The 25,265-nt window shown below is 37.6% G+C and overlaps 1 protein-coding gene across 1 annotated transcript in view; it reads left to right on the top strand.

Annotated features, from left to right (window-relative positions):
• The window catches only part of TEX11 (testis expressed 11), a 290,530-nt gene that overhangs the window by 189,651 nt on the left and 75,614 nt on the right, over positions 1-25,265 (top strand). Inside the window, exons 15-17 of the mRNA XM_015127634.3 lie at positions 6,568-6,670; positions 20,489-20,613; positions 25,154-25,239. Coding sequence (XP_014983120.3) covers positions 6,568-6,670; positions 20,489-20,613; positions 25,154-25,239 — 314 coding nt within the window. The remainder of the gene's footprint in view (positions 1-6,567; positions 6,671-20,488; positions 20,614-25,153; positions 25,240-25,265) is intronic.

Below are 25,265 nucleotides of genomic sequence, written 5' to 3'. Positions count from 1 at the left end.
GTGCAGTGGCACAATCTCAGCTCACTGCAACCTCTGCCTCCCGGGTTGAAGCGATTCTCCTGCCTCAGCCTCATGAATAGCCAGGACTACAGGCACGCACCACCATGCCCAGCAAATTTTTGTGTTTTTAGTAGAGATGGGGTTTCACCATTTTGGCCAGACTGGTCTCGAACTCCTGACCTCAGGCTTTCCGCCTGTCTTAGCCTCCCAAAGTGCTGGAATTACAGGTGTGAGCCACTGCGCTCGGCCAGTTTTTGGTTTAAGCCAACCTTTCAATCCTGGAGAAAACTCAGTCATGATGTTATTCTTTTCCTACTTTACTTGGTTTGGTTTGTAAATATTTTGTTTAGGATATTTGCATTTCTCTTTGTGAGTGAAATTGGTCTCTAATTTTTATTTTTCATGTTTGTCCTTATTCGATTTTTATATGAAGGTCATGCCAATTTTATTAAAAAGTTGCGGAGCATTCCTTTCTCTGTTCTCTAGAAAAGTTTGTAAAACTTGAGTCATTTCTTCCCTAAAATGTAAAGCTATCTGGAGAGTGATGCCAGTAACATGGAGTAGGAAGCCCTGAACGCCCCTTCCCTCAACAAGCATACTGATTCAGCAATAATTCATGAACAGATTCTCTTTATGAGAAATCCAGAAACTGATCAAAAGACTCCTGCTCTCTGGGTAAATGTAAAACCAGACTCACCAAAGCCTGCATGGAGATTCAGGAAACCCTCTTACTAGAATCCCTACTCCTGGGCACAACATATGATCAGAAAGAGACCCTTTAGCTCCCAACTTCAACCATGGGAGAGAGAAAATTGGTTCATGTGTACAGAACTCCAACTTTTCTGAGGGGACTCACCAGAGGACTGGCTTCTGTCCTGCCAGTGTTGGAGCTCTCACAGGCCTGGCACAGTTTAGCCACCTGGAGGAAAATAGATATAGCAGCTTGGACTGGTCGACATCATGCTTCTCTGCCCTAGGCAGCACAGAGTGAGCAGATTAAAAATTCCAGCTCTCAGCTTCCCTCTGTGGAGAGAAATAATTGATCTGGGGAGAGGAAGAGTATTCAATGTCCCAACTTCTCTGGGGTTACCCCAAGATCTGGCATCTATCTTGCTAGTCTTGAAGCTCTGACAGGTTTAGCATAGTATAGCCGGCTGGGGAGAACGAAGACAGTGGCTCGGGCTGGTAAATACCATAGTTCCTACCCCCCAGCTCATTACAGAGTGAACACACAAAAAACACAGCTGCTCTGCTTCTTTGTCAGGAGGGAAAGAGTTGGTCCAGGCATCTAACACCATTACTTTTCCATGGGCTACCGAAATGACTGGCCTCTGACTTGCCTATCCCAAAGTGGTGACAGGACCTGGCATTATCTAACCATTTGGAGGCAAGTGAGAGCAGAGATGGAGATTTTTTTTTTTCTTTTTTTGAAACAGAGTCTTGCTCTGTCACCTAGGCTGGAGGGCAGTGGCACAATCTCGGCTCACCGCAACCTTCACCTCCTGGGGTCAAGCGATTTTCTTGCCTCAGCCTCCTGAATAGCCAGGACTACAGGCATGCACCACCACACCCAGCTAATTTTTTTTTATTATTATTATTAGAGACGGGATTTCAACATATTGGCCAGGCTGTTCTCAAACTCCTGACCTCAAGTGATCCACCCACCTTGGCCGCCCAAAGTGCTGGGATTACAGGCGTGAGCCACCGTGCCTGGCCAGAGGTGGAGATTTTAGCTGGCAGTCACCATAGACCTCCCTCTCCTAAGTTCAGCGCAGAGCAAGTAGACAAAAATCTCCAGCTCTCAGCTTCTCCCTGGGGGAGAGAAAGAGTTGGACAAAGTGTCTAACCATCCAACTTTGCTGGGAATCACCCATGGAACCGGCTTCAGTATAACTTGTCCCAGTGCACTGATGTGACCAGGCATACCTTACATGCCTAGGGGCTGAAAAGAACAAAGCAAGCAGGCTGGACTAGCATGAAGGTTTGAGAGGCCCCCAGAATCTCTGACTCTGCTGATTGGTGGGGGTCCTTTCCTGTACAAGGAAAGTTCATGAAGCCTAGGAGAGGTGGCCACTTCATCTAATGTGGAGATACCAACACAGAGACTTAATGGAAAATGAAAAATTCGTGTTCTCTGGAGAACACTAATACATGTAATATTTTTATTATTATACAATTCAAAATGTTTTCCAATTTCCCTTGTGATTTTTTCTTTGACTCATGAATGATGTAAAAATGTTATTTCTGAATTTTGAAACCTATAGGGATTTTCTTGGCATTTTTAAAGTAACTTATTTAGTAATTGATTTCTAGCTTAATTATAACATTGTAATTGATTTTAGACTGAAATAAGTGGAGATTTGCTTAATGGTTAGGTAAATGGTCAGTTTTTGTAAATATTCTGTGTGTGCTTGAAAAGAATGTGTTTTCTGCAGTTTTTAGGCACTGTGCATGTACATATATGTACAAATGTTCCTTGACTTACAGTGGAGTTATATCCTAATAAATTTATCATAAGGTGAAAATGCAGTTAATGCTGGCAAAATGGCAGGCATCTACAACTTATGATGGTTTGACTTAATGATATTTTGATTTTATAATGATGTAAAGGCAATATACATTTAGTAGAAACCATAACCCCATCACTAGCTGTGAGGAGCTCCCAGACTTACGATGTGGTTACATCCTGAAAAACCCGTAGTAAAGTCAAAAAATCATAAGACAGAGACCACCTGTATACATACATGTATAAATTTAGATTGTTTGTTCCTTTTTGTTTGAATCTTCTGTGTCCAAACTCGTATTTTGTGTGCTTACTCTATCACTTACTGAGATGAGGTGCTGGAATGTCCCTTTATGGTTTGAATTGATCTATTTGTTTAATTTTATCATTTTTGCTTTATCTATTTTAGGCCATACTATTTATACATACAAAATTGGTACTGTAATATATTTGTTTGTTGAAGTTTTATTGTTATGAAGTGATCTTTATATCTAGTATTATTTTCTGCCTTAAAGTCATTTTTGTCTGATATTAATATATCCACACTTTGGTTAATATTTTCCAGATAGATCTTCTCTAATCCCTTTACTTTGAACTTTTAATATATTTATATTTTAGGTGTGCCACTTCTAAAGAACTTGTAGTTACATAGTTTTAATCCAGTCTGACCATTTTTGTTTTTTAACTAGGGCATTTTGTGTTTATACATTTAATACAATATTGGTATATTTGAGTTTAAATCTATAACTTCATGCTTTCTATTTGTCGTTTCTTTTTCTTTTTTCTTTTTTTTTTTTTTTTTTTTTTTTTTTGAGACAGAATCTCACTCTATGCCCAGGCTGGAATGCAGTGGTACAATCTCTGCTCACTGCAACCTCCACCTCCCATGTTTAAGTGATTCTCATGCCTCAGCCTCCCAAGTATCTGGGATCACAGATGTGTGCCACCACACCCAGCTAATTTTTATATTTTTAGTAGAGATGGGGTTTCACCATGTTGGCCAGGCTGGTCTCAAACTCCTGATCTCAGCGGATCCGCCCGCCTGAGCCTCCCAAACTATTGGGATTACAGGCATGAACCACCATGCCTGGCTTCTATTTGTCGTTTCTATCCTGTTTCTTTTTCTCTCCTCACTTGCCTTCTTTGGGATCAATGTTTCTAAATAATAGACTTTACTTGTTACAGCAGTTTTAGGTTTACAGAAAAATTGAGTAGGAAACAGAGAGAGTTTTCATATACTCCCTCACCATTCTTCACATACTCAGTTTCCCCTGTCATTAACATCTCGCACTAGTGTGCTATATATGTTACAATTGATAAGCCAATATCGATATGTTATTTTTAACTAAAGTCCGTATGTTACATTATAGTTTAGTCTTTGTGTTGTACATCATATGTGGTTTGATGAATGTATAAAAACGTGTCTACCATTATAATACCATACAGAGTAGTTCAACCTCCGGTGGTTCACCTATTCATCCCTTCCTCCCTCTCACTGAACTAGTGTCAACCACTGATCTTTTTACTGTCTCCATAGTTTTGCCTTCTCCAGAATGTCACATAATTGGAATCGCGCAGTATGTAGCCTTTTCAAATAGGTTTCTTTTACTTAGCAATATGCATTTAAGATTCCTTCATGTCCTTTTATGGGTTTGTAGTTCATTTTTTTAGTGCTGAATAATATTCCACTATCTGGATATATTAGTTTATACACTCGCCTATGGAAGAACATCTTGGTTGCTTCCAAATTTTAGCAGTTATGAATAAAGCTACTATAAATATCTTTATGTAGATTTTTGTGTAGACATAAAGTTTTGACACATTTGAATAAATACCAAAGGTGCAACTGCTGGATTGTATGGCAAGAGTATGTTTAGTTTTGTGGGAAACTGCCAAACTGTCTTCCAAGTTGGCTATACCATTTTTCATTCCCACCAGTGATGAATGAGAGTTCCTGTTGCACCGCATCCTTGCCAGCATTATATGTTGTTAAAGTGTTTTGAATTTTAGTTACTCTAATAGATGTGTGGTGGTATCTCATTGCTGTTTTAATTTGCAAAACCCTAATGACGTAAGATGTTAAGCATCTTTTCATATACTTATTTGCCATCTGTATATTTTATTTAGTGAAGTGTTTCTTCATGTCTTTTGCCCATTTTATACTTGGGTTGTTTGTTTTCTTATTGTTGAGTTTGAAGAATTCTTCATACGTATTGAATACCAGTCCTTTATTAGATATGTGTTTTGCAAGTATTGTTTCCCAATATGTGGCTTTTATCATTATTCTCTTAATGATGTCTTTCACAGACCAGTTTTTAATTTTAATGAAGTTTAATTTACCAGTTTTTTCTTTCATAGATATGGTTTTGGTGTTGTGTCTAAAAAGTCATTGCCAAACCCAAGTTCACCTAAAATTTCTATGTTATCTTCTAAGAGTTTTATAGTTTGGGGTTTTATATTTAGGTTATAATCCATTTTCAGTTAATTTTTGTGAGAGGTTTATGGTCTATGTCTAGATCTACTTTTTCACATGTGGATGTCTAGTTGTTCCAGCACCATTTGTTAAAAATACTGTTTTCGGTTTTTTTTTTCATTCCAGTCTTCCCCTTCTACTAGTGTGAAAATTACTTACTGCTTCTAATCTTTTAGTGGCTATCCTAGAAAGTATAGAATCCTTTCTTAACTGTCTTCCATGTTTGTAATCGCTCTGTGCTACACTTTGGCTATTTTATTCTGTTTTATTTTTCAGCCCACTAATTTTCTCTTCACCTGTTTCTAATCTGCTGCTAAACCTGTCTATTATGTTTTAATTTGGGTAATTGGGTTTCTCATTTCAAAAAGCTTCTTTGTTTCAAATCCCCAAGGTCACATTTTATGGTCTCTGTTTCCTACTACTAACTTCACTGATATGCAAAGTATTTAATAACTTGTATGGCACAGGCAATAATGAGACAGAATGGATACCATCTAGAAACAACCACTATAACTGCATTAATTTGTACCACTGTGTATCAACCCACATACATATATTTTGAGCATACATTGTATTTCTTTAGACTTTGAAAGCATAGATGTTTTATAACCAGTTTTTCATAATTCTAGTATCTGCATCTTGAGGGTCTGCTTCTGCTATCTCTTGTTTTTGCTGTTTATGGTACCTTGTTTATGAGTGTGCTTTGCTATTTTTGTAACGTGTACAACTCATGGTTCTTGAAAAATTGTTTATGGAATTATTTTGAAGGCTAAGATAAGGTGCTTTCCCCCAGAGAAGAATTTACATTTGCTTCTGTAGATGTTTGAGAACTATCTAAACTAAATTCTCAGCTTTAGGTCTTTTAGCTTCCTGTATAATGTAGTTTGGGTCAGTGAATACATGAGTCTCCTAGTATTACACCTCATGGATTGTTTCCCTGCACCCCATTGTGCTGCCTTCTATCCAGCACTAAGGTAATTCTATTTGCAGTTAGTTTTCTAGGAATGTGGGTAGGAGTGGGTTTACTTTTGGCTTGTCCCTAGTCTAGGAGTGTGATCCCTTGGAACTTGATGTCTGTTCCCCTGACCTAGTGATGTCCCTCAAAACGGAAGTTAACCAAATTTGGTTACATTTGCAAATGCTTACCAGATAAAAGTGACTTGACTTTTCTGTTTACCTCTCTGAGACCTCAGTTTTCCTTAGATTTTGCCTTGGTAATTCTTTTACTATCTTTTACTTGGTAGTTCTTTTACTATTCTTTTACTTGGTAATATTTTACTATCTTTTACTGTAAATTCATTTACAGTTGTTCTTTTATTCTTTCTGGAAAAAATTAATATATCATCCAACATTTTTGGCTGTTTTCAGCAGGAGGGTTGGTCTGACATATCTAACTTACTCTATTTCCAGAAGTATAACTCACTGTTACATTAGCATTCTAGAAGAACAGTTCTGCAAATATTTTCTTAGATTCATATATTTTCATTGTGAATGTCCCTCAGCCATTTTGACTACCTTAATGATATTGATAAAATATGGTAAATCCTTCCTTATAGATTTTATTAAAAGGACCCAATGTTTTTCTTTTCAGGCCAAAGAGGCAGTGGCAGAAGCTGAACGACATGATCCTAGAAACGTTTTCACTCAATTTTATATATTCAAGATTGCAGTAATAGAGGGCAACTCTGAAAGAGGTATAAATTTTGTTTGTAACTTATATTTGGCTCTTAACACAAATAATAAGTAATCCTCTTCAACCACAATGGGAAAAGAACATTGTTTTTAAGACAATAGAATTGAATATACGTTCTGCATATGTAAAGATGTATGTGTAAAGATGATACAATAATGCAAAAAGAAACTGTGGAAGATTATATAAAAGTAAAAGAACAGTGGTTACCTATTGAGGGAATAGGAACTGGGCAAACACCAGATAAGAATTGGGGGAAAGTCTTATCACTATGTACTTTTTTATACTTTTATTTAAACCAACCTATTCAAAAATTAAATTTAAAAAGCTGTGTGTGGGTGAGGTTATACTAAAAATCCGTATCAGTTAAGAATTGTCTTCAAAAAATGAAAGTTGGGGTACCTTTTGATTGTTTTCACTTATTTGGAAGGTGATTGGTAAGAGATTTGGCCTTGAAATGGAGTTTCTGTCCATAGAGTGGACAGTGTTGGAATTTCACACATGACCCTCATCCCATTAACGTTGAGGCCTTTCCATTAAGTTAAGCATAGTTTCCTAGCTGGTGTGTCTGCATAGGCACATATATGTTGAATTGGTTATAGATATGCCTTTGCTCAGATATTAATGCCTTCAGCCCTCAGGTAGCTGAACTAATCCTGAAGGAGTCTGAGCTCCAGACTGGTTGCCATTTGTTTGGCAGAAGTTAAGAAGCTTAAATTAATGGATCCAAACAAAATGTATACGAATCCAATTAAGCAACTGTTTATAGACACCTACTAGGTGCAAGGGACTCTATTATTCACTCTATAAGAAAAAAGATCATTTATTTTACATTAAAAAATAAATGTTCCAAAATAGTAAAGTATACCTGTATAATAATTAAGGAATAGTAAATTAGAGGTTAATATTGCTGTCATGTTCATCATCAAAGTTTTCATTAGAGACTTTTAGGCATTTGTTTTACTTGATATACTATGTTTAAGGATAAAATAACTTGAAGCTTTTTGCCAGTAAAAATGGCAAAAATATTAGTAAATTTCCTGTTAAATCTTTTGTTTTAACATTATTTTTAAAAAATTATTTTACTTTTTAAATACAACATCAGACCAACCCTTTTATTTCTTCTTCAGTTGTCTGTGACCATTTTTTAAAAGTCATGTATATTGAAGACACATGTAATAAATTTATTCTTGCTAGTGTATGGTCGTATGAGGTTTATATAGGTTAAAAATTATGAGTTGTGATAAGTGCATACAGTCATGTAAGTACCACCACAATGTAGAAAAAAAATACCTCAGGCCCCTTTACTGTTACTCCTTCTCACCACTTTCAGCCCTGGAAATCAGTGATCTCTTCTATCTCTAGTTTTGTCTTTTCCAGAATGTCATATAAATGAAATCATATAGTATGAATCTTTTTGAGCTTCTTTCACTTAGCTTAATGCATTTGAAACTCACCCATATTGTGTTTATCCACAGTTTGTTCTTTTTTATTGCTATGTGGCATTCCATAGTATGGAAATACCACAGTATGGAAAAATTCATTCACCAGTTGAAGGATATTTGAATGGTTTTTGGGGTTATTTTTTCACCTCTGAGACAAGTTCAAAGTTTTCAGTTTTGACAATTGTGAATAAAGGTGCTATAAAACATCTCTTTACATTTTTTGTGTGATAATAATATTGTTTTTTTGAGATGGGGTCTCGCTCTGTCACCCAGGCTGGAGTGCAGTGGCGTGATCTCAGCTCATTGCAATCTCCACCTCCCAGGTTCAAGCGATTCTCCTGCCTCCGCCTCCTGAGTAGCTGGCACTACAGGTGTGCACCACCATGCTCAGTTAATTTGATGATAATATTTTACTTCTGTAGGGTAAATATCTAGGAGTGGGATTGTGGACTTATATGGTAAATATATGTTTAACTTTATTAGAAACTGCAAAACTGTTTTCTAAAGCAATTATACAATTTCACATGTGAACCAGCTATGTTTAAGAGTTCTAGCTGATCTGCATCCTCATCAGCACTTGAAATTGTCCACTTAAAAAAATTTAGCCATTCTGGGAGATTATTAAAAAGTCAAGAAACAACAGATGCTGGTGAGGCTGTAGAGAAATAGGAATGCTTTTACACTGTTGGTGGGAATGTAAATTGTTCAATCATTGTGGAAGACAGCATGGTGATTCTTCAAGGATTTAAAACCAGAAATACTATTTGACCCAGCAATCCCATTACTGGGTATGTACTCAAAGGAATATAAATCATTCTATTATAAAGATACATGCACACGTATGTTCATTGCAGCACTATTCACAATAGCAAAGACATAGAACCAACCCAAATGCCCATCAATGATAGATTGGATAAAGAAAATGTGGTACATACACACCATGGAATACTATGCAGCCATGAAAAGGAATAAGATCATGTCTTTTGCAGGGACATGGATGAAGCTGGAAGCCATCAACCTCAGCAAACTAATGCAGGAACCGAAAACCAAACACCACATGTTCTCACTTATAAGTGGGAGATGAACAATGAGAGCACATGGACACAGGAAGGGGAACAACACACAGTGGGGCCTGTTGGGGGTGGGGAGGGGAGGGAGAACATCAGGACAAATAGTTAATGCATATGGGGCTTAAAACCTAGGTGATGGGTTGACAGGTGCAGCAAACCACCATGGCACATGTATGCCTATGTAATAAAACTGCACTTTCTGCACATGTATCCTAGAACTTAAAAAAATAAAAAAGAACAAAAATTTAGCTATTCTGATAGTGGGTAGTAGTGTTTTGCTGTGGCATTAGCATTTCCCTAATGTTTAATATTTTATATCCAAGTATCTTTTTCGGTGGAGTGTTTGTACAAATCTTTTTCCCAGTTTAAGATAGGGTACTTTGTTTTATTATTATTGATTTTTGTCAGTTCTTTATATATTCTGGATACAAGTTGTCTTTTTTAAAAACTTATTTTTTAATTGGCAAATAAAAATTATATATATTGATCATGAACAACATGGTGTTTTAAAGATATGTATACATTGTGGAATGGCTAAATCAAGCTAATTAACATATACATTACCTCATATCCTTTTTTTTGTTTTTGTTTTTGTTTTTTGAGGCAAGATCTTACTCTGTCACCCAAGTGGAAGTGCAATGGAATGATCACGGCTCATTGCAGCCTTGACCTCCAAGGCTCAAGTGATCCTCCACCTCATCTTTTTTTGTTTTCTGTACAGATGGAGTCTCACTATGTTGCCCAGGCTGGCCTCAAACTCCTGGGCTCAAGCAATCCTCCTGCTTCAGCCTCCCAAAGTGCTAGGATTACAGGCGTGAGCCATCACACCCAACCCTACCTCACATACTTAGCATTTTTTTGTGGTGAGAACACTTAAACTCTCAGTGATTTCTTAGAATAGAATACATTGTTATGATCTATAGTCACCATGTTGTACAATAGATCTCTTGAACTTGTTCCTTCTACTCAACTGAAATTCTGTATTCTTTCACCATCTCCCTAATCTCCCTGATGCCTTAGTCCCTGGTAACCACCATTCTACTTTGCTTCTATGAGGTCAGCTTTTTTAGATTTCACATATGAGATCATGTGGTATTTATTTTTTTTGTGCCTGGCTTATTTCACTTAATATAATGTCTTCAAGGTCCATACTTTTTTTTCATAAATGACAGGATTTCTTCCTTTTATTGAGGCTGAATAGTATTCCATTGTGTATATATACACACCACATTTTCTTTATACGTTTTCTACTGATGAAGAGTTAAGCTGATTCCATAGCGTGGCTATTGTGAATAATGCTGCAGTGAATATGGGAGTGTAGATATCTCTTTGACATATGGATTTCACTTTTTTTTTGGATATTCTACCATGTAGTGGGACTGTTGGATCATATGGTAGTTCTATTTTAATTTTTTGAGGAACCTCCATACTGCTTTCCATGATGGCTATACTAATTTACATTCCCACCTACAATATGCAAGTGTTCCCTATTCTCCACATCCTTGCCAACACTTGTTGTCTTTTGTCTTTTTTATCACAGCCATTCTAGCAGATTTGGGGTGATGTTATCATTGTGGTTTTAATTTGCATTTCTCTGTTGATTAGTGATGTTAGACATTTTTTCATATACTTGTGGACCACTTGCTCATCTCCTTTTGAGAAATGTCTATTCAGGTCATTTACCCATTTTAAAATCAGGTTATTGTTTCCTTCCTATTGAATTGTTTGAGTTTCATATATTTTTGGATGTTAACCCCTTCGCAAATGCCTGGTTTGTAAATATATTCTCCCATTCCATACATTGTGTCTTCACTTTGTTGACAGTTTCTTTTGCTGTGTAGAAGCTTTTTAGTTTGATGTAATCCCATGTGTCTACTTTCGCGTTTACCAATGTCATGGAGCTTTTCCCCTATGTTTTCTTCTAGTAGTTCTACCGTTTCATGTCTTATGTTTAAATCTTTAATCTATTTTTAATAGCTTTTTCATATATTGTGAGAAAAGGGTCAAATTTTATTATTCTGCGTGTGGGTATCCAGTTTTACCAACACTATTTGTTGAATAAACTGTCCTTTTCATATTGTGTGTTCTTGACACCTTTATTGAAAACCAATTGACTGTAAATGTGCAGATTTATTTCTGGGCTCTCTATATCCTTCCATTGGCTATGTATCTGTTTTTTGGCCAATACCATGCTGTTTTGATTAGTATAGCTTTGTAGTTTATTTTGACTTCAGGTAGTATGATGCCTTCAGCTTTGTTATTTTTGCTCAAGATTGCTTTAGCTAGTCAGGGTCTTTTTGCTTCCATGGAAACTTAAGTATTTTTTTTTAATTAATTTCTGGGAAAAATGTCATTGGAATTTTAATAGGGATTGCATTGAATCTGTAGATTGCCTTGGGTAGTATGGACATTTAACGGTATTTTTCCAATCTGTGAACATGGGATATCTTTCCATTTCTTTGTGTTTTCTTCACTTTCTTTCATCAATGTTTTATAGTTTTTAGTGTACATGTCTTTCACTTCAACATTAAATTTGCTTCCAAATATTTTTGTAGCTATTGTAAATGGAATCATGTTCTTGATATTTTTTTCAGATAGTTTGTTGTTAGTATGTAGAAATGCTACTACTTTGTGTATGTTGATTTTCTATCTTGCTACTTAATTGAATTCACTTATTGGTTCTAAATTTTTTTTCATTGCATCTGTAAGGCTTTCTATATATAAGATCATGTTATTTACAAGCAGACAATTTAACATCTTCCTTTCCAACTTAGATGCGTTGTATTTTTCTCATGCCTAATTACTCTGACTAGGGCTTCCAGTAGTATGTTGAATAGAAGTAGTGAGAGTGGGCATCCATGTCTTCTTCCTTATTTTAGAGGAAATGCTCCCAACTTTTCACCACTGAGTATGATGTTATTTGTCCATTGGTCATATATGGCCTTTATTCTGTTGAGGTACATTCCTTATGTACCTAATTTGTTGAATTTTTTTAAATCATGAAATGATGTTGAATTTTGTGAAATGATTTACATTTTTTGGAAGAATTTGGGAAGGATTGGTATTAGTTCTTTAAACATTTGGTAAGAGCAGTGATGCCATCAGAACCTGAGCTTTTCTTACATAGAAGCTTTTTTGTTATTCATTTAATCTCTTTATTCATTATTTGTTCACATTTTTCTATATTATGATTCAGTCTGGGTTTTATATGTCTAGGAATGTATCTCTTTCTTCTAGATTATCCAATTTCTTGGTGTATAATTGTTCATAGTAGTCTCATGATTTTTTATATTTCTGTGGTATCAGCTGTAACATCTTCTCTTTCATTCCTTGTTTTATTTGTGCCTTATCTTTTTTCTTAGTCTAAATAAAAGTTTGTCAATTTTATTTATTTTTTTTTAAATTTTATTATTATTATTATTATTATTATTATTTTGTTTTTTGAGACAGTCACTCTGTCCCCCAGGCTGGAATGCAGTGGTGCCATCTCAGCTCACTGCAACCTCCACCTCCCGGGTTCAAGCAGTTCTCCTGCCTCAGCCTCCTGAGTAGCTGGGACTACAGGTACATGCCACCATGCCTGGCTAATTTTTGCATTTTTAATAGAGATGGAGTTTCACTACATTGGCCAGGCTGGTCTCAAAATTCTGACCTCAAGTGATCCCCCACCTCAGCCTCCCAAAGTGCTGGGATTACAGGCGTGAACCACCATACCTGGTGATTTTGTTTATCTTTTCAAAAAAACTAACTGTTAGTTTCTAGTAAGACAAGTCTGGGTGGCAATGAACTCCCTCAGCTTTTGTTTGTCTGGTAAGCCTTTCTCTCTCCTTCATTTCTGAAGGATAGCTTTACTGGGTAAAGTATTAATTGGCAGGGTTTTTTCTCTTCAGCACTTTGAATATATCTTCCCACTCTTTTATGGCCTATGTTTCTGCTGTGAAGAGCACTGCTAGCTTTATTGGAACTCCTTTATATGTGATATGCTGCTTTTCTATTGCTACTTTCAGGATCCTCTCTTTTATGTTGATTTTTGACAGTATAATATGTCTTGGTGTTGTCTTGTTTGGATTGAATTTTATTGGAGACCTATGACTTTCCTGTACCTGTATATTTATCTTTCCCCAGGTTTGGAAAGTTTTCTGTTGCTATTGATTGAAATGTGTTTTCCAGCCCTTCATATCTCTCTTCTCCTTCTTGAACTCCTATAATTCAGATATTTGCCCTTTTGTTGCTGTCACCATACTGTCTTCCACAATGGTTGAAGTACTAATTTACATTCCCACCAACATTGTAAAAGCATTCCTTTTTCTCCACACACAACCTTGCCAGCATCTGTTGTTTTTTGACTGTTTAATAGTAGTCATTCTGACTGGCGTGAAATGGTATCTCATTGTGGTTTTGATTTGCATTTCCCTAATTATCAGTGATGTTGAGCTTTTTTTCATGTTTGTTGGCCACGTGTATGTCTTCTTTTGAGAAGTGTCTGTTCATGTCCTTTGTCCACTTTTTAGTGGGTTTCCTTTTTTTTTTTTTTTTTTTTTTTTTTTGAGATGGAGTCTTGCTCTGTTGCCCAGGCTGGAGTGCAGTGGCATGGTCTTGGCTCACTGCAACCTCTGCCTCCTGGATTTACGCCATTCTCCTGCCTCAGCCTCCTGAGTAACTGGAACTTATAGGTGCCTGCCACCACATTCAGCTAATTTTTTGTATTTTTAGTAGAGACGGGGTTTCACCGTGTTAGCCAGGATGGTCTCAATCTCCTGACCTCGTGATCCGCCTGCCTCGGCCTCCCAAAGTGCTGGGATTACAGGTGTGAGCTATCACGCCCAGCCTTCTTTTTTTTTTAATTTGCTTAAGTTCCTTGTAGATGCTGGATATTAGGCTTTTGTCAGATGGATAGATTGTGAAAATGTTCTCCCATTCTATAGTTTATTTGTTCATTCTGATGATGGTTTCTTCTGCTGTGCAACAGCTCTTTAGTCTGGGAAGGCACTTTATTGGCCTATCAAGGAACTATGGGTAGGCTGTTTTGCATGGTTCACAGGTGGGCTGACTCCTGGAGTCTTTTGGCAGCCTGGCCTTGTTCATAGATTAGCAGCCGGGTGGGCCTGGATGCCTAGGTCCACGGGGTTGGATCTGGAGCCTATATCTACTGAGGTGGACTTCTTGATTGAGTCTGAAGGATTGGGTTTGGAGCCTGTATCCAGTGGAGCTGGCCTGAAGTTTAGGTCCCCATTGGCTGACCAAACACTAAAGTGGGCCTTGAGCCTGAATCTGCAAGAGCCAGCCAGGTACTAGAATGGCCCTTGTGCCTGGGTCCCCTGGGATAGGCCTGGAGCCTGAGTCTGTAGGGGTTGGCCTGGCACTGGGGTGGGCCTCAAGCCTGAGGACTAGGGCAGGCCTCAGTCCTAGGTCAATGGGTGCTGGCCTGGAACCTCGGTTTGTAGGAGTGGTTTTGGAGCCTTAGTCCATGGGGGCTAGCCTGGCATCTGGGTCTACTGGGGTGGTCCTAGACCCTTGGCCTACTGCAGCAGGCCTGAACCCTGGGTCTACTGGAGCTTTGGGCCACTGAGACAGTCCTAGAGCCTGGAGCTGGCCTGGTTTTGGGGCAGATGTGGAGCCTCGGGCCATAAGGACTGGCCTGAAACCTGGGATTGTGGGTACTAAATTGCTATTTGGAGACACACTGGCTGGCCTAGAGTGTGAGGCTGTGGGGATCTGCCTGGGGCCTGGGTCTGTGGGGTTCAACCTGGAGGATGGGTGTGTGTGCGCTAGCCTGGAGGCTAGGTCTGTGAGATCTGACCTGGGTCCTGGAGCTGTGGGAGCTGTCCTGGAACCTGGCTGCATAGGGGAAGTGCTGAAGCCTTGATCCATGGGGAACAGCCCAGCCCTAGGGTATATTTGAATTGGCTTGGACCCTTGGTCTGCTGGAGCAGACTTGGACCCTGGCTCCACTGGAGTGTGGAGTGACACAAGCAGGCGTGAAGACTGTGTTCATGAGTGCCAGCTTCGTACCTATGGCCAGTGGTACAGACCTGGTATTGGGGCAGGCCTGCAGCCTGGGCTGTGTGGGCTGACCTAGCTCTGAGGTGGTCTGAAAACCTGGAGTATGCCTGGATCCTGGGGACTGCAGGGGCTGGCCTGGCACTGAGTAGGCCTGGGTCCTATATCTACAAGGACCAGCCTAGAGGCTGGGTCCATGGGTGCTGACCTGATGACTAGGGCTGTGGGGCTGGCCTAGTGCTGAGGCAGACCTGAAGCCTGGGGCTATGGGGGATCTAGCTTCCTACTGGCAGCAATCTGGTGCCTGGAACTACTGATGTCAGCCTCGTCCTAGGGATGGAGGCTGCGACTAAAGCCTGAGTCTGTTAGGACTGCTATGGCACTGGGACAGGTCCAAAGCCTGGGGATAATGGGTCTGGTCCAGCACTGGGGCCAGTCTGGAGCCTGAATCTGCTGGGGTTGGCCTGGTGATGTGGCAGTCCTAGAGACCAAGTCCTTCGGGCAGGTCTGGAGCTGGGTCTGCAGGATATGACCTGGAGTCCGGGGCCATGGGAGCCTGCCCAGTGATGAGTTTTACTGCCACCAGCCCATTGTTGTGGTCTGAAGTAAATTCCAGTACTCACTTTCCTCTTCTTCCCCTAAGTGGAGGGTATCTGTCTTCATGCTTTATGGCCTGGGGTTGGGGGAGGGGTGACATGGGTATTAAAAAGCTGCTGTTTCTACACTCTTCAATGCATCTTCTCTATTTCTGTGCCACAGCCAGCTGCTGAAATCTCTCACCTAGTTTCCTTAGCTCTTGTGGAGGTATTTCCATGTGTGGATAGTTGTTCAAATTGATGTTCTTGTGGGGAATGAGCGCTGGAAAGTCCTATTCCACCATCTTGTTGATGTTTAGTGGACACAAGCTCTTTATCAGACATGTATTTTGCAGATTTTTTCTTTTTGTTAACACCATCTTTCATGAACAGAAGTTTTAAATTTTGACATAGTCCTATTTATTTTTCTTCTTTTATGAATTGTGCTTTTGCCATTGTATTTGAGAAATCTTTACCTAGTGCAAGGTGACAGAAAATATCTCATGTTTTCTTCAAGAAATTTTACAATTTTAGGTTTACATTTATGTCTATGAACCATTTTTAGTTAATTTTTGTATTTGGCTCAAGGTATGGATTGAAATTTTTTTTTTTTTTTTTTTTTTTTTTTTTTTGCGCACGACTATCCAATTGTTCCAGCATCATTTGTTTAACAAACTATTCTTTCTCGATTAAATTGCCTTTGTGCCTTTATCAGAAATTAGTTGTCATATATGTGTGGATCTCTTTCTGGACTCTATTCCATTCCATTCTTCTATTCATCCATCCTTACACTATTCCCATACTGTCTTTATTAGTGTAACTATGTAATAAATTTGAAGTCAACTTTAATAGATCCATCCTTACACTATTCCCATACTGTCTTTATTAGTGTAACTATGTAATAAATTTGAAGTCAACTTTAATAGATCTATCCTTACACTATTCCCATACTGTTTTTATTAGTGTAGCTATGTAATAAATTTGAACTCCAACTTTGTTCTCTTTTCTAATTGTTTTGGATAGCCAAAACAATTCCAAGGCCTTTGTATATCCATATGAATTTTGGAATCATTATTTTAAGTTTTGCATAAATGAATTTTGATTGGGATTACATTGAATCTATAGATCAGCTTTGGGGATAACTGACATCTAATGACGTTGCTGAGTCTTCCAAACCATGAGTAACTTACATACCTCCATTTATTTAGGTCTTTAATTTCTCTCAGCAATGTTTTCTACTTTTCATTGTACCTGTCTTGTGCATCTTTTGTCAGATTTATCCCTAAGTACACTATATTTTATGCTATCTTAAATGGCATTTTTAAAAATTTTTGGTTTCCGATTGCTTATTGGTGATATGTAGAAATACAAATGATTTCTTGTATATTGATCTTATATCCTACAACTTTGGTAAACTCACTTCTTAGTTGAGTACAGTACCTTCCCTGTAGATTCCATCAGATTTTATTTTATTTTTGTTTTGTTTTGTTTGTTTGTTTTTGAGACCTGTTCTGTTTCGAGACCTGTTCTGTCGCCCAGGCTGGAGTGCGGTGGCGCGATCTCGGCTCACTGGAATCTCCACCTCCTGGGTTCAAGTGATTCTTGTACCTCAGCCTCCCAAGAAACTGGGATTACAGGCATGCACCACCACGCCTGGCTAATTTTTGTATTTTTAGTAGAAATGGGGTTTCACCACGTTGGCCAGGCTGGTCTCGAACTCCTGGCCTCAAGGAACCCTCCCACCTCGGCCTCCCAAAGTGCTGGGATTGCAGGCATGAGCTACTGCACCAGCCCCATCAGATTTTCTAAATAGACAATAATGTTGCCTGTGGGTAAAGATAATTTCACTTCTTTTTCAATCTGGGTGCAATTTATATTTTTCTTGCTTTGTTGCTCTTGTTAGATTCTCCAGTAAAATTTGAATAAAACTGATGAGAATGGACATCCTTATCTTTTTCCTGATTTTAGGGGGAAAGCATTGAGTCTTCCACCAGTAAATATGTTAGCTGTAGGTTTTTCACAGATACCCTTTATCAGGTTGAGGGAGTTCCATTTGGTGGTGGGAGGGGTAAGGAATGGATGTTGAATTTGGTTGTATGGTTTTCTATATCTGTTGAAATGATCAATTTTTTAAAAATTTGTTAATATAGTCAGTTATATTAATTGATTTTCAAATGTTAAACCAATGCTGTATTTCTGGAACAAGCCCCACTTGATCATGATGTATACTCCTTTTTATATAATTTGATTTGCTAATGGTTTGTTTAGAATATGTGTATCTATGTTCATGAATGAAAATGGTCTGTAGTTTTATATTCCTGTAATGATTTTTGTTTTGCTATCAGAGTAATACTGACTTCATAGGATGAATTGGGAAGTATATTCTCCTTTTCAGTTTTCTGAAAGAGTTTGTGTTGAATTGATATTATTTCTTCCTCAAATGTTTTTGGTAGATTTCACCAGTGAAGCCATCTGGGACTGGAGTTTTCTTTATGGAAAGGTTTTTAATTATACATTAAATGTATTTAATAGATACAGGGCTATTCAAGTTATCTATTATTTATTGATTTAGCTTTGGTGGTTTGTGTCTTTCAAAAATTTGTTTCATCTAAGTTGTTGAAATTATGGGCCTAAAGTTGTTCATAATATCCCCCATATTATCCTTTTAACATATGTAAAACTTACAGTGGTGTCACCTTTCTTATTCCTGATATTTGAAATTTATGTCTTCTGTATTTTTCTTCCTGGTCAGTGTAACTAGAGGATCAATCAATGTAGAAGGTCAATTTTATTGATCTTCTCAAAGAACCCAGCTTTTGGTTTTACTAATTTTTCTCTATCAGTTTTTTGTTGTTGTTGTTGTTGTTGTTGGTTTTGTTTTTTTTTATAGAGTCTCAAAAAAAACAAACACAACTCACTACAGCCTTGGCCTCCCAGGCTCAGTTTATCCTCCTGCCTCATCCTCCCAAGTAGCTGGGACCACAGGTGCATGCCACTACACCTAGCTCATTTTTAAATTTTTTTGTAGAGAGAGGGTCTCACCATGTTGCCCAGGCTGGTCTCAAACTCCAGGGCTCAAACGATTCTCCTACCTTGGCCTCTATTGTTTTTATCTGATTTCTATTTAATTTATTTACATTCTTATCTTTATCATATCCTTTCTTCTGCTTTCTTTGAGTTCCATTTGCTCTTCTTTTTCCTATTTCCAAAAGTGAACACTGAGGTCATTGATTTAAGACCTTTATTCTGGTCTATCTGGACAGTTAATGCTACAAATTATCATCTAATTACTGCTTTAGTGACGATACACAAATTTTGATATGTGATGTTTTCATTTTAATTCAGTTCAAAATACTTTCCAATTTAACTTTTGATTCCTTTTTAAACTTGTGGATTAGTTAGATGTGTTACTTATTTTCCAAATATTTGCAGATTTTCCAGAGAACATTCTTTTGTTGATTTTTAATTTCATTTCATTGTAGTCAAAGATTATACTTTGTATGACTTTAATCCTTTTAAATATATTGAGACTTGTTCTAGGGCCCAGAATATTGTTTTTCTTGATAAATATTTCATGTGCGCTTGAGAGGAATGTACATTTTGCTGGTGTCGGGTTGAGTGTTATAAATGTTAGTCACATCAAGTTGATTTAGTGTTAAGTGTACTGAATCCTTGCTGATTTTCTGTGCTATCAGTTATTGAGAGAGGATATTGAAATCTTTGACTATAACTGTGGATTTGTTCATTTCTTCTTGCAGTTCTACCAGCTTTTGCTTCTTATATTTTGAAATTTTATTGGGTGCATAAGCATCTAGAGTTATGTCCTCATGATAAACTGATTCCTTTATTGTCTTGAAATAACCTTTTATTGCCAATAATATTCTTTGCTCTGAAATTCACTTTATCTGATATTAATATAGCCACTCCAACTTTCTTTTGATTACCTTCACTTTAGTGTATATTATCCCAGCCTCTTCTTTCAATCCATTTTGTTTTTATATTTCAAGTGTATTTCTTGTAGGGGGCATATATTTAAAAGTTGTGTTTTGTTTTGTTTTCAGTCTTACTATCTCTGCCTTTTAATTGGTCATTTGGTCATTTATATTTAGCATAGTTATTGATACACTTAGATTTAAATTTAGCATCTTATTAATTATCTTCTGTTTGTCCCATTTGTTCTTTTTCCTTTTTTCTGCTTTATTTTGGATTAATTGAATTTTTATGATTACATTTATCTCTCTTTTTGCTTATTAATTTGAACAAATATTTATTTGTCTATAGTACACACATTTAACTTGTCGTATTCCACCTTTAAGAATATAATGGAATACAACACACAGCTACTCAATTTTTTATTTTATTCTGTATTATATTTCAAATTATGGATGTACCAAAGTGTGTTTAGCCCATTCATTATGATGGAATTTAGGCTGATTTCATATTTTACTCTTACAAACAATGCTGGATGAACATCTTTATGTATATTTGTTTAATTTTGCAAATATATCCATAAGATAAATTCACAGAAGTGCAGTTGCCCAGTTGGGCATTTTTCTGGTGTTCGAGTCCTCCTTGAAAGTTTAGCAACTCACATTACTTTAAGAATACTAATATTTTAAAGATATTAATGTTCTTAAAATAAGTTCCAAATTCATTGTGGCATAATTAACCATAGATATGTAATTTCTTTGATTAGAGCATATCATTTTTTAATTGTTTTCTTGTTTTTCAGCTTTGCAGGCAATAATTACTTTAGAGAATGTATTAACAGATGAAGAGTCCGAAGATAATGATCTAGTTGCAGAGAGAGGTTCACCTACCATGCTTCTAAGTTTAGCTGCCCAGTTTGCTCTAGAGGTAATTCATATGTATTCATCTACTCGATTTTTATCCCTTTTCCTTTTTGAAAGACAATTAATAGAATCATTATTAGTTAGACACAGGAGAGACCTTTACCATTTGTTTTGCCTCATACTTTCAGGCCAGACTTGGTTGCAGAACTGCTTTATTTCTTCTCATTTCGCTATAATGCAGACTAAAGTAAATGAAACAGTGAGGTAACAGAGTTGTGCTCAAAACAACATAAAAATAAACATAGCAAAACATTAATTTTTAAAAGAAACTCCAAATTCAAAATGCCATACCATGTCAATAAATAGCTATCTATATAGAAACTTATCTTTCTCATCAATTTAAACAAAATGGTTTAAATTTCTGTGAATCCTTTGAGTTCATAACCACAAAACAATGTTAGTTTAGAAGTAATAAATAATTGTATCCCTGTTTGTTACTTACAGAATTCTGGTTTTATTAATATATTGAATTAGGAAAAGCATAGTAGCATCTGTGGAGCTCTTAGACTAGGTTTGAATACTGGCTCTGCCATTTAATATGTGCTTAACTTCTTCAAGTCTTAATTTCATCCTTTGCAAAATAAAGATAATACCTACCTCCAGGATTGTTACGAAGATTGATTAAGATGGCTGCAAATGTGATTTATAAACTGTTAAGTTTATCTTCTTTTTAAAACTACTTTAAATAGGAAAACCATCTTCCTGATCAGAACTACAGTTCCATAATTCTTCCAGCAGCTCTCTTCGGCTTTCTACATCAAATGTATATTTATAAACCTTCCTTTAAAAAGATAATTGCCTTTGGGTTTCCTCTCTTTCATCTTCTTCCCCATGCTTCACAAATACATTCCATATCTGCATCTGCCAAATACTTTTCTTCCTTCAGGAGTTCTATTACCCTACTCATTGACATCAAAATACGTATCATTCAAACTGTATTTAGCAACTACTTTGGGCAAGATATTGGGCTAGATGCTAGAAATATGTTCCTCCAGGATCTCACAAGTCAATTTGAACAGACAAGCCATGCATTAGGAAAGTAAGTCTACAGAATATAGAATTCTATGTAAGTATATATAATAAAGACCAAATAGCTAATGTATATGTTAAAAGTTACCAAAATTCAGAGTAGGAAGAGAGCACTGAGAACCAGAATTGATTTGGGAAGTCTCTACAGTGGAAGGAAACCTTAAGTTGGGTTTTGGAAAGGGTGGCATTTACATAAGTAAGAATGTTTTTTAAAGGAAGGGATGGTATAAACAAGACATGGAGAAAGGAATGTAATTGGCTTGAGAGACACAGTGTTTGGTTAAAGTGATGGAGGGCTTATGTTTCCACCATTCCAGATGTTTTACCTGATGTAATAGTGGCTTTTTTTTTTTTTTGGACAAAGTCTCGCTCTGTCACCCAGGCTGGAGTGCAGTGGCGTAATCTCAGCTCACTGTAGCCTCTGCCCCCCAGGGTCAAGCGATTTTTGTGCCTCAGCCTCCCAAGTAACTGGGATTACAGCTGTGCGCCAGCCACACCTGGCTGATTTTTGTATTTTTAGTAGAGGCAAGGTTTCACCATGTTGCCCAGGCTGGTTTGGAACTCCTGGCCTTAAGTGATCTGTCCACCTCAGCCTCCCAAAGTGCTGGGATTACAGGCGTGAGCCACTGCGCCCGCCATGACTTTTATTATTATGTTGATACTATAGGGGAGGAGTATGAGATAATGTAGAAGAAGTAGCTGTGACAAGATTATATATACATTTTATTCTCTAAACAATAAGAAAATATTGATGGTAATTTGTGTAAAAGTAGTGCTTTAGGAAAATAATGTGGGTTGTGCATGGGGAAATGAATGGGGAGAAATTATACGTAGGACAGAATGGGAGACGGTGATAATAATCCAGTTTTAAAATAATGAGAGTCTAGACAAGGGAGTGAGAGTGGGGTAAGAAGCAGGCAAAACATTGCTTTCTCTTCTTTTAAAATAAGCTACCTTATCTTTAAATCCCTTTACAAAATTCATTCCCCCACCTCCCAAGAGAAAATGTGGATATTCTAGGTTCTGAAAACTGAAGCAGTCAGGAAGAGAACTTCCACAGATTCCTACTACCACCTCTACTCGCACACCAGCAATCACACCACATAGTCTGTCTTCTCAACTGCCACCATAGATGAGCTATCATGTTCCTTCCTAAAGCCAGTCTCTAAGCTTACACACTTGTTTCTATCACCTCTTGCCTTTTTCTCACTCACTTTGTCAACTTTTTATTCTCTTACTGGTTTATTCCCATCAGCATATGAACATGCTCATTTATCCCATATCAAACAAACAAAAAGGAAGAAAACCTCTTGACCTTCCTTCTCTCACCAACTACTCCCCAATTTCTCTTCTTCCCTTTGTAGTTAAACTCCTCTAAAGATTTGTCTATATTTACTGTCTCCAGTTCTCTCTTGAGCTTACTCTAATCAGGCGTTTGCACCACCACTCTAACAAAACTGCTTTTGTCAAGGTCACCAATGACCTCTTTATTGTAAATTGCAGTGGTTAATTCTCAGTCCTCATTGTATTTGACCTGTCAGCAACATTCAATGCAGTTGATCACTCTTTCCTCCCTGAAACACAGTCGGCTTCCAGGACACCACATTATCCTTCTTTTTATCCTACCTCGTGAGTCACTCTTTCTTTCTCCTTTACTAGTTCCTCTTTTCTTCTCAACCATTCTCAGTCTCAAATTCTGAGCTCAGGAGAGGAGGTATTAGGGAGTTGAGAAGAAGGGATAAGGTATTAACTATTCATCCAGGAAAGTAAGAAAGTGAATGACTATGGAAGTGTGATATGCTTGCCAGTAGCACTAAGGCTATTTGATGAAGTTTTAAAATAAAACAAGTAGTTGTATGTATTTTTTTTCTGGCCACATTCAGCTGAATGGATGTAAGCACCAAAATCAGTAGAAAGTTGGACTTAATCAAAGTTGGGGTTTTGCCAGATGAATACAATAAAGCAAAAGAAGGGCAGGAAAATCAAGGAACAAGGGAGTGGTTATAATTAGTCTCCATGGAATTTAAACTGGGTATGCAGTAGAACATCAAGGAGATGAGAGACAGTGAAAAACTGGCGGCATCAGTGGGTTGGGGGTCTTACTGCAGTTGAAGGATTGCTGGAGTCAGGATAATAGAGGTATCAAGTTGGAAAGGTAAGAGACGGTAGACAGAAAGTAGAATATGTGAAAGTAAGAACTGGGGTGGAGAACTAGGGGGAGGGAGGGAGACACCTAGGGCACAAAACTTAAGGAGGAACCTATTCTTTGGGTGGTACAAGTAAAGGCTTGGTACTTGTACAACACTGAGAGCCTCCTTAAATTTTTCACCCTAGGTGCTTCACTCACCTCACCTGCCCCACCCTAGTCCTAGCCCTGACTGAGAGTATGAAATGATTGCAATTGTTAGTAATGACAGAGTCTAGTGAATGACTGTGGGAGTGAACGGCTAAGGTAATTGTTAGAGTAAAATTTCAGGAACCAGGAAACTAGAATATTGGGAGGATCCTCTACCTATATATTGAAAATGCCTAAAATATGCCACGCGTGGTGGCTCACGCCTGTAATCCCAGCACTTTGGGAGGCCGAGGTGGGTGGATCACCTGAGGTCAGGAGTTTGAGACCAGCCTCGCCAACATGGTGAAACCCCATCACTAAAAAAACTACAAAAATTAGAAGAAAATGCCAAAAATTAAGATAGGAGCAGTTTTGGGAAAATATAACTGAGCAATAAGTAAGTCACCAAAAAATGAGAAGAAATGACCTGGGAGCTAGTAGGCCACAGCAACAATGAAGGGTAGTGGGTGATATAGTCTGGTTATAGGAAATTCAAAGTTGAGGATTTTAGGGAATAGAATGGGAGAATAATTTTAAAATGGCAATGAAGAGCAAGAAAGACACCTACTCCATCTCCAGGCCTATGGGTAAGCTAGTGAGAGCAAAAACAGCCACCACTTAAGAGGGCTTCAGTGGAAGCAGCATCCTTGGCAGAAACCTAGATTTCCATTAGAGCAAGAATGTGGAGGAAACTTCTAGGGAAGAGGTTGCTGGTAGAGGAGATTTTGCTGAGAGTGGACTGAATTTCAGAGAGCATAGTGGAATGGTTGGAGGAGTGGGGGAGAGATAGAAAAAGAGGACAGAAGAGGGGATATATGGAGACTTTTGAGAATAGAGTGCTGGAAATGAGGGTGACCTGACAATCTGGGTTTCTTTTGTTTACTGCTAATAAGTAGGGGATAAAGAGCACAATAAGATTAGTCCTAGTGGACTAAGGGTAGTATTGGCAAGTATTGAGTGTTTGTGAATAGGGAGGATTCAGTTTCTGGGGCTAATACAAATGTGTTCTGTTTTTGTCAGTGAATTGTATCTTCATTCTACTATCTTGCAGTAGCTTTTTTGGGAATGCAAAAGGAACATGTTTAGATATTTGTCTTATCTTTAATGAACAGGAATATAGACAACATTTTTCAGTATCACTTTGAGATGTAATTTAACATATTATATTTGTTCTTTTTAGAATGGACAACAAATTGTGGCAGAAAAAGCTTTGGAATATTTAGCTCAACATTCAGAAGACCAGGAACAAGTTCTTACAGCTATAAAGTAAGTAACCTACATCCTGTGGAAGA

The sequence above is a fragment of the Macaca mulatta genome, chromosome X (genome assembly GCF_049350105.2).
Source record: "Macaca mulatta isolate MMU2019108-1 chromosome X, T2T-MMU8v2.0, whole genome shotgun sequence".
In the NCBI taxonomy this organism is placed as follows: Eukaryota; Metazoa; Chordata; class Mammalia; order Primates; family Cercopithecidae; genus Macaca; species Macaca mulatta.
This window is presented reverse-complemented; position numbering and strand designations above follow the sequence as displayed.